The sequence below is a fragment of the Anthonomus grandis genome, chromosome 10 (assembly GCF_022605725.1).
Source record: "Anthonomus grandis grandis chromosome 10, icAntGran1.3, whole genome shotgun sequence".
Lineage (NCBI taxonomy): Eukaryota > Metazoa > Arthropoda > Insecta > Coleoptera > Curculionidae > Anthonomus > Anthonomus grandis.
Genome location: NC_065555.1, coordinates 25964897 through 25981575, shown reverse-complemented (window position 1 = coordinate 25981575; position 16679 = coordinate 25964897). Strand labels below are relative to the sequence as shown.

The following is a 16679-nucleotide window of genomic DNA, read 5'->3' as shown; positions in this document are numbered from 1 at the left end:
CGATGTAATATTTTGTCTTGGCGTGGTTTGGATTGAGAAGTGGTTTTTCTTATCGTTATTTTCTTCTTATTACCCTTTATATGAGCAGCTTCTGACTTTTTCAGTTTCTCTAACGGAGGGTGGTAATCTTAGGATAAGCCAGGTCATCTTTACTTCATGCAGAACGGAGTTTTCTTAACATAAGATTTTTCTTGTCAAAAGCTAAGATTAGATTCTTCCACCGTATATTATATTAGGATTATTTAGAAACCCTTTCAGTAGAAATATCGTGAAGTGAACTGTACTTGAGTAAAGCAGTTCCTTTGTTTTGTCGAAATTCCACTACTGATTAGCTAAACAACCAACAAGAATGTGCTTTTATATTAATAATATCATCCTATAATATTTCCTTTGTGATGTCAGAACTTCCAGTTAAGAGCATACGCATAAACCCTTGAGTTCTGATGCTACTTAATGCATTGTTACGCACTTTGAAGGACATCATGACTCATTTTAACTCATTAAATTGCACTTTAATTAACTTTGTATGAAAATATCATTATTTGCAACTGAGCAACTGTAAAGAATAGGTCAATTATGAACTCCACAAAGGGGGCATAAAAATACTACGTTCGATATCTGACATCGAACATAGTTTTAGTAGTATTTTTTTAGTAGTTTTAATATACAGAATCAAGAAATTTGTATAAATGATCTTGAAACTCCCCGGATTAATGCTGAGCTTACTATTATTAGTGATACTAACCAGGATTCTCTCTGTGGCGTATCCAAGAATAATAACTTCAATCAACAACTTCTCGTTATGCTTATTTCAGATATTAAAAGTATAAGAAGTCAAAAAGTCATCATCTAATTTTAGTGTTATATTGACAAGAAATTTCTTATTGTTTTGTAGTACGAGGTTTGATCAACATATTTAAAGGAGCTGGGTAGTTAAAACGAATTAAAATTAAATATTGCGCACGTGCTTAACATAGTGATATTGTATTGAATAGTTTACAATTGATTTCACGATATAAGAGATATTCAAGGAACTTGCTCACCTTACCTTACCTTACTTGAGGCACTATAGATTAGTAACAGATACATATTATGCGATTCCATAAATAAAGATATTATCATCCAGAGTCACTTTCCAGTTGTTATTTAGCCTATTGATGTAACAATGGCAATCAACAGATTCGTTAGGGATGAATTAAGTATTTCGGCAAAAAGTCATCACTAGCCTAAACTATTTTAAGCCATAATCTTTTTCTTGTCAGTAACGATTTGTGGTTTACTGCGGCTTTATCTGGATATCTCAGTTTCCGATCATATTACTTTTGCAATAATCATCCAGCTAATTACAATTATATTCAAATGATATTATAATAGGATTCGGCCTTAATATATTCTAAACTAGTATTTCAAGAATTAGTATAAAAATATAATTATTCCATAATAAATTAATTATACTTTGGGTCGTCGATTCATTTAATGCAAGTTTGCCCTAAACCATTTCCTTAAAGTACTTATACAAGAACCCACTTGAATATTAAAATTCTCTTGACTATAATCTTTGAAGGTTAAGACAGTGTCGTCCAATAGGGACTTCTACGAGTTTATATTATTAAAAGTAGTTTTCTGCTTACGGTCAAGGTAACTGCTAAGAAACTGCATAACTATCTTATTAATTCTATAAGCTCATAGCTTGTCAAGCAGAATCTCGTGGAACACATCGTCGAAATTTTTTTAAAGATTGCAGCATATTGTATTTACATGCTGTGTTTTCCCAAAAGCCTCCACCATGAACTTCAGTTGCTCCATAATTGCTAGAATTGTAGACGAAAGCCAAATTAGCAGGGTGGAAAAAAGTTTGCTTATTGGTAATCCTAGAGTTTTTCAAAGCAGTTGCAATAACTATATTCGTCTCCTAAACTTGAAATTTCTCTTAAATTTGGGAAGAGGATCTTTAATCTGACAACAAAAGTTCTCTTAAAAATCTTCTGCACTTGCTTACTAGACATATCAGGAACGACTTCAACGGTATATTGGCAACGGTGACATTGCCAAAAGGAACCCGTCGATGCGGTATAATGACACCTAATTGGTTGCTATGCCCGAAATATGAAGAAATACGACTCGCGATTGGACATAGATCCCACGTGGGGGTCATGTTATTTGGTAGTATCTAAAAGTATTGGCTAATATTGAAGTATTCAGTAACGTGGATTTCCGCTTCATTCAGTGTTTTTTTAAGTTTGTATATTTAGTGTTCCATAATCATTCTTATATAAGATGGCATACACCGCTGAGAATTTTATGAATTCCCCTTGCCGATACTCGGAGTATAGTAATTAGATTTTTACACAGGATTTCAGTATTCATGAATATTTTTTCATATATTAATTCATATTTTTTTTTTACTCAAATCAATCAATTACCTGAATGTTCAAGCCTAAAATGTAAATCCTTGATAATAAACTTATAGACTGCATATTTCTGAGAAATGATATAGAGCTTTTTTTCTGATTCCTTTAAAATAGTTTCAAATTTACTTACCGGATACCCTATAAAACATATAACTTATAAAATTCACCATTTTCCGTATCGAAAGCATTTTCTAGTAACTACTGACTCGCTATAGACACTAAAACTAAAAATAATCTTTACTATTCTAGATAATCTAAAAACCTTCGCTAACAACTGGCCAACACTGGATAAGACCTACACTGTAAAACCTCTATAATAATCTGTCTAAAAGTTCAACAAAATTCACGGCAAAACTAACGTCAACCTTGTAGATCTAAAATATTAAGTGAGACAATGCTGCTAGACACTATAGAAGAAAACCGTCTTATGTGACTGTCGACGTTTCGTCTCTTACTTGGTATTCTCGAGACCAACTTCAAGGGCCGTAAGACCCTGAAGGATCGCAGCATCCTCAGATCAACATCCACGTTGGCCTCGGCGAAGACTGTCATTGACCTGTTATTAATTTGTTATTTAAAAGAAATAGGGTTAGGATAAGCTGTTAGAAAGAGGATGGATGCTGAAATTTTACATTATAATTGTAAATAAAAATTGTACGAAATAGGGGCATATTAAAGGTATTCGTTCTAATTTTATTACTTGCAAGATAATCACTGCATCATGATTTTAAGTATTTTATTAGTTTTGGATATTTTATATTTATCGATAAAAACTCGAGAATCAATTGAGGTTCAATTGAGCTTGGCTCAATCTTAAGTTTTTTAAATAAAAGATTTTTTTTATTATATTTATTATTTTGACTTACAGCAATTTTGATTCTTAAATCTAATACATAATCGACTTCTACCTATAAGTGGTAATTATTTGATTATGTAAATATTACTATGTTATGCCTGTTGACTGGAAATACGCATACTTTACACGCATGTCAACGTTTCTATAATAGTTATGTAGTGCATAAAAAAATAAAATAAGACGCTACGATATAATAATAGACGATACAATCAAATGCAAGGATAATATGAATAATAATTTCCAATCCAACAAAAATATTAAAAAGGTGGTTTAATATTAAATATATAATTTAAAATAAAATATGTTATATGAGCGATTTAGACTTGAGTTATATCGAGCATCCGATGGATGATGCGAGGGTGCTAAATCATTCCATTAATCAGAATAGGCAACGTCACTTAGTTTTTAACTTTTCAACTTCGATGAATAACTTGGTATTAAAGTACTATTAGATATAGGATGAATGGGAGCCCAAATAACTCAAAAATAATCTAAAATTTTTCCTTAGAAAAGATAAGTGAACAATAATTTTTTTCTTGTATATCCATCTTAAATCAATCACTTTGATAAACAAAATCTGTTTTTTATATAGGTATATAAAAAACATATACACCTAAATTGCTCCGAAAATAAACAAAATCCAGAGAAATTATTTTGACCAAAGTTACTCAGGATAAAAAAGGAACATGTATCTCTGTTCTCTGTTGTATCTCTGTTGTATCTCTGGAGCTCATTTTGATCTTGAGGGCGTTTTTCAAGGTGAATTTAAGGTTAGAGTAATTTGTTTAAATGGGAGCCTCAATTTTTTGTAGAGGATTCAAAAACAGTGCCAAATTTTATGTTCACAATGATATTTCAAACTTTGTTATTGTAACGTTGAGCTTAAATTAAGGTCAAATTACAAAAAGCTGTTTATCAATGTTTCTGTTTAAATTAACCATTTTAAAAATACTTAAGCAGGTGGATCTCGCAGAAATGTTTAAACCATCTTGACCTTGAGGTTAATTATTAAGATCATTTTCAGGTTTGAGTAAATTCATTCATTCGGAAACAAAGACGTGGACGTAGTAAGCTCTGTTTCCTTAGGGGTTCTTGATTAGCGTGAGTCCCCTTACCTTTCACGAATTTAGCTACAAAGCAAATGTTCGAAGTTGCCTCTATTTGCCTGAAGGCACAACGTTAAAGACCTATGCAATTTGCGTACGTAACAAAGTTTGTCTTGGGATCTCAGAGCATGCTTCACGAATCCAATCTTGCATGTTGTTCCTCATCATAGATCGTTAGAAAACAACACTGTTCAAATAACTCTACAAATAAAAATCTAAAGAGGTCATACCAGGTGAGTTTGCGCTCTAGTTAACCGGACTTTCTTGTCCAATCCACTTTCATACAAAAATGTCTAAAAAGAAGTTCCTCTAAGAAGCGGATCTTTTTAAGGTTACATAGTTTGATAAAGTAGACTTTAAAGACTTTTAAAGTTATACAAAAAATTACTAAAAAAATTAGTCTAACCTTGAATTGACCTTGAAAATGACTTTAACGTCAATTACCTCGACGAATACATGTCTCCCTCTATCCCAAGCAATAATTTGATCTTAAATATTATTCTGTATACCGCCTACTTTTGGAGCAATTTACATTCATATATTACAATTGCGTACCGATATATAAAAAAAGATGTAGAATCTGCTCAGCTTCTATCTATAGAACTATAGATTTTCGATGCCAATTCACTAGCTGCTTCTTCTTCAGCTTTTGTAAATCATATCGCAACAAACGAATTTAATAGGTGTTTCGGTTAATATTGTCGATTTTGCTCGGAGATGGCATTACATGAGATCTACAGCCTTTTGAAGGGAAAACAGATGCGATTAACTACCTATTAATTAACATTGTTCTTTTTTGCAACAAAAATTTCGAATCTTATAATAGAAAAAACAGTTTGCAGGGAAGCCTTATCACAATTTTTCATTTAAATAAAACGGGCGTTAAGAGTTATTAAGAAGCTATGGTAAATATGGTTTAACCCAAAAAATTTGTGACCATTTTATCTGGCTTAGTCAAAAAGGTTTTAAGATGCACATTTGCTAGCATTATTGGATGAAAATACATAAATATTAAAGCAGTTGGTAGAAACACTAAATTATCCACCAAGAGAGATATCGAAAGGCGAAAAACTATTTGAGTAATTTTGCTCGCCAGATAAGACAAAAGGTTTTTACATCGAATTGTTACAAGTGATGCAAACTGGATTTATTTTGATAATCCAGAGTAGTAGATTCGGGAAAGCGATCATATTACACGCAGTATAAAATGCGCCACTTCATGTTGCACTTTTAAACGGACATTTTCATTCTTTCGAAGAGGTAAAAATTTATATTAATAGATCGTTGGCCTCCAAAAAGAAAATGTTTTTTGACAAAGAATTCAATCTGAACTGATAGAACGATAAGAAAAGGTTCAAGGTTTCTAATGACTGTCAATACTTTAAGTTACTAAGATATTCTGTTTCTGTATGATAATAAATACCTAAACTAGACAAAAATCGACATTATTAACTGAAATATTCATATCCTCATAATTCGCCTGCAGGTTATAATATAAAGATGAAAAGAACTACGAACTAAGTATAGATGGAATTGAGAATAAAAATCATATTCAGTTTAAATAAAAGTCAAAACTACAGTTTTGAAAAAGTTTTGGGAAAAGTTCAACGAACAAGCATTAATTGGCTGCTATATCAAAATACTATTGAGTGCATTTTGGAAGGACATAACTTGCAGAAAAATATAAGCTTAATGGCTAGTAGATCGTCTAGTTTATGATCTGGTTGTTCCAGAGATATCCTTTGCATAGTCAATCTTAAGAGGGAATATTTCGAAAGTTTTGGACAATATGTATACCCACACATGAGCGTACTTTCCGCTGGCAGATATCAATCTCCGAAAAACGAATGTTAGTCAGTGGCCAAGTCACCTGTCGTGACAAGATATTTTTGCAAGATATAACATATAACTTTGCTTAGCGTGCTTGGATTTTTCTGAAAGATTGTTGACGGAATTTTTTTCGTGTCTCCTCAAATAGGTGACAATTAGCCTCTCCTCAGGTGTTATGCACTTTCTCATTATAGTGTTTTGTTTTTGGACCAACTAATCTTAATAATTCAGAACAAGCATTCATGTCCATTCTTAGATAGTTTTTTAAATCATTTGGTTTACTAATTTCTAACTCTCTTAAAATATTTGTCACTACACATTTTCTGCTTTAGTAGCCAATTTTTGGACCAACATCTTCTTTTCGTTTTTTTTCTTCAATAATACTTCACTAGTTATCCCAACACAGGCAACAATTTTTTTTTGTCTATATTCCATGAAAACTAATTACAATACTCTTGACACGACACAAATCCTTATATGTAAAAGAAAATGATAAAAATCATAGCAAAATTAAATTAGGATGACAAATTCCTTCGATTGACAATCGCTTATTCATTTTCTAGGGACTGATTTAAAAAATCATATTTTGCGTTAGTGGGATTTGAAAAGATTATTATATTTTTAAGATATAAAGTGACGGATCTACATGAAAAACTAAGGGAAAAGGTCGCCAAAAAAATATTGTACTAGTATATGATAACCGTTTTATTTTCCGCTCAGTTTTCTGACCGGAAAGAATATTAGAGGATAAAATGGCAGTAATGGATTGCCATGTATTGATAGATAAGGCGAAATCATGAAAACTAGTGCAAATGATCTATTTAGATCATTTCATAATTAGCAGGACAAACTTGGAGGGGTTTTAGAGGGCCTTAAAATAAGCAAGTTTGCGCAATAAATCTCTATCTAAAAATCATTAGATCTTGAGGTACAGGGTGATCAAATTTTAAGAAAAAATCTTATTTTTCGCAATAAACTTGACATATTTTTCTGAAAGTTAGTTGGTAGTTTCTATGCATGTAGTACTAATGTCTAATACATAATTTATTTTTTTATTTAACCAGTGGCGTCCTTGCAAGCTAAAATCTAATAAACTCTTTAAGAAAAATGGAACTTTACTGTTTTTAAAAAAAAAAAAAATATTTTTCAAATCCTCATTTAATTTAGAGTAAATTTTGTTTTCTGGATTTGTATTAAATCATTATTTAATATAAAATCTATGATTCGAAATTTATTTATCATTAAAATTTAAATTTTTAGTTTCATCCGTTTTAATAATATTTACAGTATTTATTAAAAGGAAAAAATTACTTGCTTTTATTAATGTGGAATTCGGTACCAAAAAGTAAATTTTTGCTATTATTAATGTTTTATACTAAATCAGTAATACTAATCAGTAACTTAGTAAAGCGACCACTTGTCTGGTATCTGCGAGTTAATATTTTCAGCAAAAAAACAGATAATGAAAAAAAAACAGATGTGGAATATGCTGTCATGCATCTAATTCATGTGGAAGCTGGCGGTAATGCTAGAATAGCCGAGCAGTCATATGCAGAACGGTTTCCAGCACGTAGTCATGCCGAATGTAAAGTTTTTTCAAGGATTCATAAAAATCTTCGTGGAACTGGTGGCTTTCAATGTCAAACGGGACAAGAGCGACCGTTTGCTATTTGTACAGTTAAGTTTGAAGAAGTAGTTTTGAATCATGTCGAGACCAATCCAACTGGATAAGTGTCCGTGCTATTGAAATTGAAATTTGTCAAAACAGTGGGCTGCCAGAGGCAGTTGTGCATATAGGTCTCCTGACGGACCCGTCATGCCCCACCGGGGGTTACCAAAGCCCAATGGCCTTAGAAAAACCGATAAGGCTCTCGGGTCTGAAGGACTTAAAGTCACTCGGTGGTCCGTGCTATTGCATATGATGTGGGAGTGGCTCCAAGTACTGTTTGGCGGAAAGTTCAAGCCATGAACCAAAAGATTACGTACCGCCACGTCGAGCTTATAAGTGGTGTATACCAGTTCCTGCTACAACCAGGTTTTGGCCACGATGTTTTGTTTACTCACGAAGCTTGTTTCACCCGAGTGACGAGTGATCACAGTTTTTTTAATAGTCGCAATAACCATATTTGGATTGAAGATAATCCTCATGCTATATCTCTTTGTAGAGACCAACACCAAATTTCAATAAATTCTTGGGCTGGAGTCGTAAACGAATAAGTCATTAGGCCATATTTGCTGCCACCACACTTAAATGAGCATATTTATGCTCAATTACTTTTGGAGGATGTGCAACTAAATATTTGAGCTCGTATGTGATTTCAACATGATGGCGCTCCAACATATTTTACTTTACAAGCGCACAGTTTAGATGCAAGCTTTCCTAATAGGTGGATTGGCCGAGGCGGTTTCAATGGCCAGCGCGGTCGTCCGACTTGACTCCATTGGATTTATATTTATGAGGTCATGTTAAAACGTTGGTGTATGACACTCCTGTTTTCACTCAAGAAGAGCCTTTGAGATGAGTGATTGCTGCATGATCAGAGATTTAAAATACATTAGGAATATTTGAAAGATTTCGACAAAACATAAGTCGCCGTGCTCATCTTTGCAACGAAAGATTTGGCGGACATTTTAAGCAATTTATTTTTTTTTAAAGAACTTGATATCAGTAGATATTTATAAAACCTAAAAATCAAAAAATGTTGCTGCAATTTTTTTTCTAACAATAAATACCTTCTGTACATATGATTAACACGTTGAGCCCCGCGTGCCGTGGGCATTTGGATTTTACTTCCAGGGACCAAATTTTCATTCTGGATATTTTTTGTTAATAGTTATTTATTTGCAGTTTATGTTGTTTGTGGTTCAATACTCGGTCGACTTTTGGCTGTTTTTGTAATTTTTTTGCGGTGATCCACGGGTGGGCACGTGGTCCCAGAATGCTATTTTACATTTTGGGACCGAATGCCCACCCGTGGACACTAGCTTTGTTTTTTTGTTTCAGAGTTAAGCAAATATAGCTAAGAAATATCTATCGGATCAGGAGTTGGCAAAGGAGCTGGAGAATCTATCCGACGACGAGTCAAGAGATATAATAGAAGACGAAATTACCGGATTTTCATATGATTCGCTCGTAGATAAAGATTTTATTCCTGTTGAAAGTGATCTATCATCCGATAACGATTCATCCGGTAATAATTCAGATAATTCTGCCATATTATTATCCGAAGACGAAGATCTAGACGATAACGTACCTCTAGCGACTTTAACTACTAAGCAAAAATGGGCTCACGTTCAAGGAGACCGACTGTCTTTCAGTGAAAGCCCTCAGAATGTTGGTGTTGTTCCAGCTGTTAGTACAGACTTTGCAGAGAAAGAACCATCTGAATTCTTTACCTATTTTATCGACGATGAAATGATTAATCTATTTGTGACTGAAACCAATAGGTTTCCTTCACAGTGAATTGCTGCGGCAATAGCAGATCCAAACCGGAAGGCCAAGGTGCCGAAATGGATGGATACCAATCCTGTGGAAATGCGAAAATTTTTTGGCATTATATTATGGATGGGCCTTCTTCCAATGCCTCAGTTACGGGATTATTGGTCAACCAAATTGTTGTACCAAAATCGCATACCCACAATTATGAGTAGAAACCGATTTGAAGGTATTTTGAGCATGTTCCATGTAAGTGATAATGAGAAAGACAGACCCTCTGATGACCGACTTTACAAAATATCCGAATTTCTTGACATGCTGCAAAAGAAATTGAAGTCCTCCTACATGCCCGAAAAAGACATTTGTATCGACGAAAGTAACGTCCCGTTTCGAGGACGCATTTATTTCAGACAATATATACCCAATAAACGACACCGCTACGGTATAAAGCTTTTCAAGTTGTGTGTATCTGGGGGATACACCTGGGATTTCAAAGTATATACCGGCAGAGAAAAATCAAGTGAATTTGCAGTTTCTGAAAAGGTAGTCATGGAATTAATGGAAGGTCTTTTGGACAGTGGCCGCACACTTTACACTGACAACTGGTACACGAGCGTATCATTAGCCAAAAGACTGATTGACCGAAAAACGCATTTAGTTGGTACAATTAGAGCAAACCGCAAAGGTAATCCTCAGGAAGTAATAAAGGAAAACTTAAAGCGAGGTGGAATTGTAGCTCGGCAAGATACTGACAAAACTGTAGTCCTGAAGTGGAAGGATAAGAGAGACGTCATCATGCTAAGCACCAAACACGATGATTCTACCGTTACTTTAGTAAAGAAAAGAAAGGAAGTTATTAAACCCAAAGTAATTGTTGACTATAATCAGGGCAAGGCCTTTATCGACTTGTCGGATCAAATGTCAGCATACGCGCCTTTTCTAAGGCGAACTTCAAAATGGTACAAACGCCTAGTGTTTCATCTCATTACTGCTACAACAATAGTAAACGCGTTACATCTTTACAATAAAATAAACAAGAAAAAAATCAGCATCAATACTTTCAAAGAAGAGGTAGTTTCAGGTCTTACTGAAAACGACGAAAAACTTAATACTGTTTCTCGTCCTTCTACGTCAAGAACGCAACGCTGCACGTTGAAGGAAGTGGAAGGCCAAAAACGAGTTACTCGAAAGAGATTCACTAAATGCTACAGCACCATGTCAATGGCTTACAATGCTGCGTACGCCCGAAAAAATGCGAAAAAGGTCAACACAATTTGTGTACCGTGTAATATTCCCCTTTGTATTACCTTTGTATATTGTCAGCAGTTTCTTTGTGGCAGTGTGTATTTTGTCAAACGTTAGATCGTTTTAGTAAGTTTTATTATTATTAGGTTAGTCATTTTTATGGTATTTTAAGTTTTGGTTACATAAGAAAACGACTGTTTTTTTATCACAATTTATTTTTAAGTTTTAAGAGTATTTTTTCTATTTTAAGGTAATATAACATGGTATATTAACTCAAATGTTGTTTTTTTCTACTCTTATAAACTAACTACTTAAACTATCCAAACTGCCCAACTCAATATATTTTTTGGCTCATCCTGGGACCAGACCGTCGTTTGGTATAGGCAGAATCAATGTAATCCATGCTCACGGGTGAGCACGCGGTCCCTGAATAAGCGATGCGATGTGCCCACCGGTGGGCATGTGGTTCCAGAAAGCAAACTCGAAATTCCCACCGGTGGGCACGCGGAGCTCAATGTGTTAAATGGATGAAACTAAAAATTTAAATTTTAGTAAGAACAATATTTTTTATTTTTTTAAACGAAAAGTAAGATTTTATCACCCTGTATCTCAAAATCTAATCATTTTCGAATAGGAGTCTATGGTGCAAACTTGCTCACTTTAAGCCCCTCTATAACCCCTCCAAGTTTGTCTCCGTAATTACGAAACACCCTGTAGAAAACGAAGAATCACGGCTATTATGGAAAATCTGGATCCAAAGCTAACATGAAAATCCCTCGGCACGCCCGTACAGGTCCTTAGGAAGACCATGTTACTATTTTAAGTATTTAAAGGCATGAACGTTCGGGTAATAGCGTTTGCTATCGGAATATTGCAAACGAGTTTTCTCGGAGCAGTTAGAAGGAACCAACATCGATCATCTCTGATTCCAACTGGATGGGATCACCTGCTACACCGCAGGAGATACAATTACTGTACAGCAAGTCTCTATTTCACGAAACGAAAACAAGAATTGATCGCTGCTATTTTTTGTCTAAACACATGCGGCAGTTTTGATACCCAGCATCCATAGTAAGCTGATAATTTTTTAAAATGCTTAACCTATGCCACTCTTGTAGCTTATTAACCGATGCTGTTATTATTTTGTCTGTCTTGAGCAACTAGTATGGATAGATTACAGCAAGATTAACGTTCTATATTATGATCGTATATGTCACTTACAAATCCTTGTTTTCAATTGTTTCATGTAAAATTGAACAAAAAACAAAGCGGTCAGACTAAGACACTAGGAGATTCCATTTTTGTATCAAATTCTATGTTCTCAGTAGTTTTCGTAACCTTAAACTACTTTTATACAATCAATGTTTTTTGGATTTAGGCCAAAGATAAACCATTTATTGACAACCATGTCCTTTAATGTCCATGTTAACCATTTGACCTCCATGAAGACATTCTTAGGCAAATATACATTGGTTGTTAACGTTATTAAATGAAAAACATAGACAAATTATAAAAATATTATTATTTCTTTATTGTCAGCATTATTATTGACCGTTCAAGAACAATTCACGTAAGATCATACTCTGGTAGTAAATTTTTATACATAAACTGTTCCGTTAACACAGCTTTGACAACTTCATTATCTAAAGGTTGTTTGTGTCTAGTTTTTAATGGATAAATGTTTTTATGTAGCTTAGTCTACTTTTTCAAGCTCGTACATATACAAATTATGTTTCTAATTTAGTCTAAAGAGTCAATCATGTTGTTTCATGGATTCAATACAATGTTTTTTCTTCAATCAATTATAAGTGCTACAACAAACTTAGTGCCTTACTTAATTGATCTCATTTAAATAAATTAATTATGTTTACTATACGGTTGTTTGATTGACTAGGTTAATCACAACTTATGATCAACTTTGAGTTAAAATTATTCTTTGTTTCTGTACTAATGCACTTGACTTGCGTTGCATAACACTATTTTTTATATTTACCTGGCGATTAAAATTTGCTAATTGCAGTATAGTAGCATTATTCAATCCGTCGAGAACCTTAGACACTATGCTCTTTCTTAATTAAAAACATCAACAATTTTTTTCAAACTTAACAGCAAAACTAAATTACCAGGAGACTGCATAGGTAGTTGAAACGTGTAAATTAGTAGAGTGAGCATATCATAATTTCAAAATTTAATTTTCTTAGCAATGAAGCATTCTTAAGTTTCAGTCCACTCTATAAATTGTTTTATAAAAATCATATCTCTTATCTTCAACAGAAATGTTTAGTTCACTGAAAGCTCTTGTCACATCTCATAAGCACTTTTATGCATATTAATAGTAAAAGCTTCGTTTTTTTTAGACAATCTAGCTTTAACAGCTGCTGCTCGACTTAAATGGCTTAGAAATATTTAAGTTTTGTTTAAAAAAATTAGAACTCTAGGAAAAAGCAGACAAAGCTTATACGAATCAACTGCTCTTCTTAGTTAGCAGTAATACTGAGACAGCAGATACCAAATAGCAGTAAAAATTGTTGCATTCCTGACTTCAACACCGCAGGAGTAATTAGTAGAGGTGGATGGAGTCATTTATACGTAATAATGAAATAAAAATATTAAAAGTATAGACTCCGAAAAGTAAGAAAAATCGACAGGAGAAAAAGATACAGAGTTCAGGTACTGTCATTAGATTTTATCAAAGCAAAAAAAATACATACAAGAATATTCTTTTATACAAAAGTTATTATTTGTTTTTATTGACACACTTTGTATGCAGTGCATCCCAAAAGTTATGTCTAAATTCATTTAAAATTCAGGGGTGTGTTCGAAAAAAAAACGCTCAGACCCGTCGATTCTTATTTCAAGTTGCGCATTTTTGTACGTGAAGTACAGGGTTGCTCAAAAATAAATTACGACCCTTAACTTCATTTTTTCAAATGAAAGCACCTTTTTTTATTTCATCTTAGAATTTCGCGTGGCATTCTACGTATATTTCATATCATGCATCATACCTAAAGTCAACAGTTATCGAAAAAAAGACGATTCAAGTAACAAATAAAAAAAAAGAACAAAAATTAAGTTAAATGTTCAACATGGTTGCCATTCACGACTTGACAATATCCAAGGCGATCAATAAAGTCTCGTTGCACATTTTCAATCATTTCCGGAGTATGGCGCGCACTTCTCTGCGAATTCTCTCTTTCAAGTCGTCTAGATTATTTGGCCTATTAACAAATACCTTCGACTTCAGGTATCCCCACAAAAAAGTCCATTGGTGTTAGATCAGGCGACCTAGCAGGCCATTCGATGGGTCCTCTCCTTCCTATCCACCGATTGAGAAAGGTTTCATCCAAAAATGTACGCACAGTGGTAGCATAGTGTGGAGGAGCGCCATATTGCTGGAAAATTAGTTCTTCGTCAGGATAGTTTGGGTCCAATGGATTTGGAAATAAAGCTAGTAATGCTGGAACTAATTCAAATTGGAGAAAATCGAGATACACTTGTCTCGTTAAAGTCTGTTCAAAGAAAAAGGACCTATTACTCTTCCGCGCACTATTCCACACCACACATTTAGTTTTTGAGGGTACTGGGTGTTTACCTCCATCATCCAATGCGGATTTTCTGTTGCCCAATATCGAAAATTTTGTCTGTTCACACTACCATTCAAACAGAACGTGGCTTCATCGGAAAAAATTATATTTGTTACTAAATTATTATTTAGATTGCACATGTTTTGTAAGCGTTCACAAAACTCATTTCGCCTATCGAAATCGTCATCAAATAACTCTTGCACAGGAATAACTTTGTAGGGGTGATATTTGTGCTTTTTAACTATTCGGTGAACTATAGATTTTGCCATGTGTAAATTTGCCTCAATCTGCGATAGAGGAGTGCATGGATTTTCTTCCAAAGAAAGCAAAACGTCAGGTTTTTCATTTTCATCTCGAGCAGGACGACTAGATTTCGGCAGATCTCTAACATGACCGAATTCTCTAAATTTAGCATCTATTCTACTCACCACCTTTTAAGATATCGGAGGACGATCAGGATGGATTTCGTTGAATAATTGAGCAGCTTCTCTTTAAGTACGTGTTCTATCACCAAACCCAACCATGCACAGAATTTCTATTTTTTCTCGTTCCGTTTACTTTACCATTGTGAAAACCGCAACTTTGCTCGTACACTTCACACTTGACAATATCTGTTTAGCGTACAACTGTCATACAGTTTCTATGAAAATATACGGTCACCAGCCAACAATAAAAAAACACGAATGAATGGAATTTTGCTCTGTATAAAAATTCTCAGAGATAAGGTGACTCGTAAGGTGAACTTTAATAATAATGTTTGGTCGTCTTTTTTTCAATAACTGTTGACTTTAAGTATAGGACATGATCCATGAAACATACGTAGGATTCCACGCGAAATTCAAAAATGAAATAAAAAAAGGTGCTTTCGTTTGAAAAAATTAAGTTTTTGGTCGTAATTTATATTTGAGCAAACCTGTATATACAAACTTCACGTATAAAAATGCGCAACTTGAAATAAAAATCGACGGGTCCGAGAGTTTGTTTTCGAACACACCCCTGATTTTTTAATGAATTTAGACATAACTTTTGGGATGCACTATATTTTTGTAAAAATCTTTAAGGAAAATATAACTATGGGTCTATACTGTTTGATTTAAATTAGAGCTTGTAACAAAAAAACACTGCGATTTTAGTGAGAAAATAATAAAATACATTAATTCTTAATCTCTATGAATGGTAAAAAAATAATAACTTTTTATTAAATGTACGAAATACTTACCCTGTAAGAACTACAAAGAAATCCATGATGTTCCAGATATTTCTGAGGTAGGAGCCCCGATGCAGCACGAACCCTAATGCTAGAATTTTTAAGGAAGCCTCCACGCAGAAGATTCCCAGGAAGTAGACTTCCGTCTTTTCCTATAAAAAGACATACACGTTTAGGCTTTTTAATATAATTTTCATGATAAAAAAATTACACGACTATTTCTTTCTTGAATGCTGAAATATTCCTTCGTTAACATGCAACACAAAATAATTAGTTAAGTTTTAATTAGGTATTTTTACATAGTGAACCTATTTGGGCCTTATTTTAACGTTATTTTAGTAAATGGGTAACTAATGATACTTCGGTTATCCTCCACTAAATATATTAAAAAATATATTAATCCTACATGTTTCGGACATGGAACATGTCCATCATCAGGGATACTATAAAAGAACCAAGGAAACTTATAAGATATACAGTACCGAGCAAAAGTGGAGAAACATTTTATTTGATAAATATAAAGCCAGAGTAATCGACTATTACCAATAAATAAATACTCACATTATTTCTTTAGGTTCAAAGGAATGCAAAAACATATTTGGTATTTATAAATTCTTGTAACAAAAACAATCTATTTGCTTATCTTTATTTTATGAGGAGCAAAAGTAGAGAAACATTTTTAAAGTTCTTAGCTAAAGTTTACGTCTTTATCTATGGTTCTTAGTTTATGTTTGCTTATTGAAAGCAATACACAATAATATTTGGTTAATTAATTAAGAACCTGTAAATATGCCGCGAGGTATTACTTTGGCGTTATGTATAAAACAGTTGATAATATCAAAATATCAATCGGGTGTTAAGCAAGCAATCATTGCTAAGCAGTTAGGATTAAACCGCTCATTCGTTTCCAAAACCATAAAGTTACACCGCATTAGGAACTTATTAATAAGTCCACCTAAAACTGGTAGGCCTAGAAAAACGACGCCTAGAGTTGACGAGAAGAT

The 16679-nt window shown here is 33.6% G+C and overlaps 1 protein-coding gene across 15 annotated transcripts in view; it reads right to left on the bottom strand.

The window, feature by feature from the left end:
* Window positions 1-16679, bottom strand: part of LOC126741664 (voltage-dependent calcium channel type A subunit alpha-1) — a 771245-nt gene that overhangs the window by 417369 nt on the left and 337197 nt on the right. For all 15 annotated transcript variants that reach the window (XM_050448203.1, XM_050448189.1, XM_050448197.1 and 12 more), the window contains one exon: window positions 15688-15827. In XM_050448203.1, coding sequence (XP_050304160.1) covers window positions 15688-15827 — 140 coding nt within the window. The remainder of the gene's footprint in view (window positions 1-15687; window positions 15828-16679) is intronic.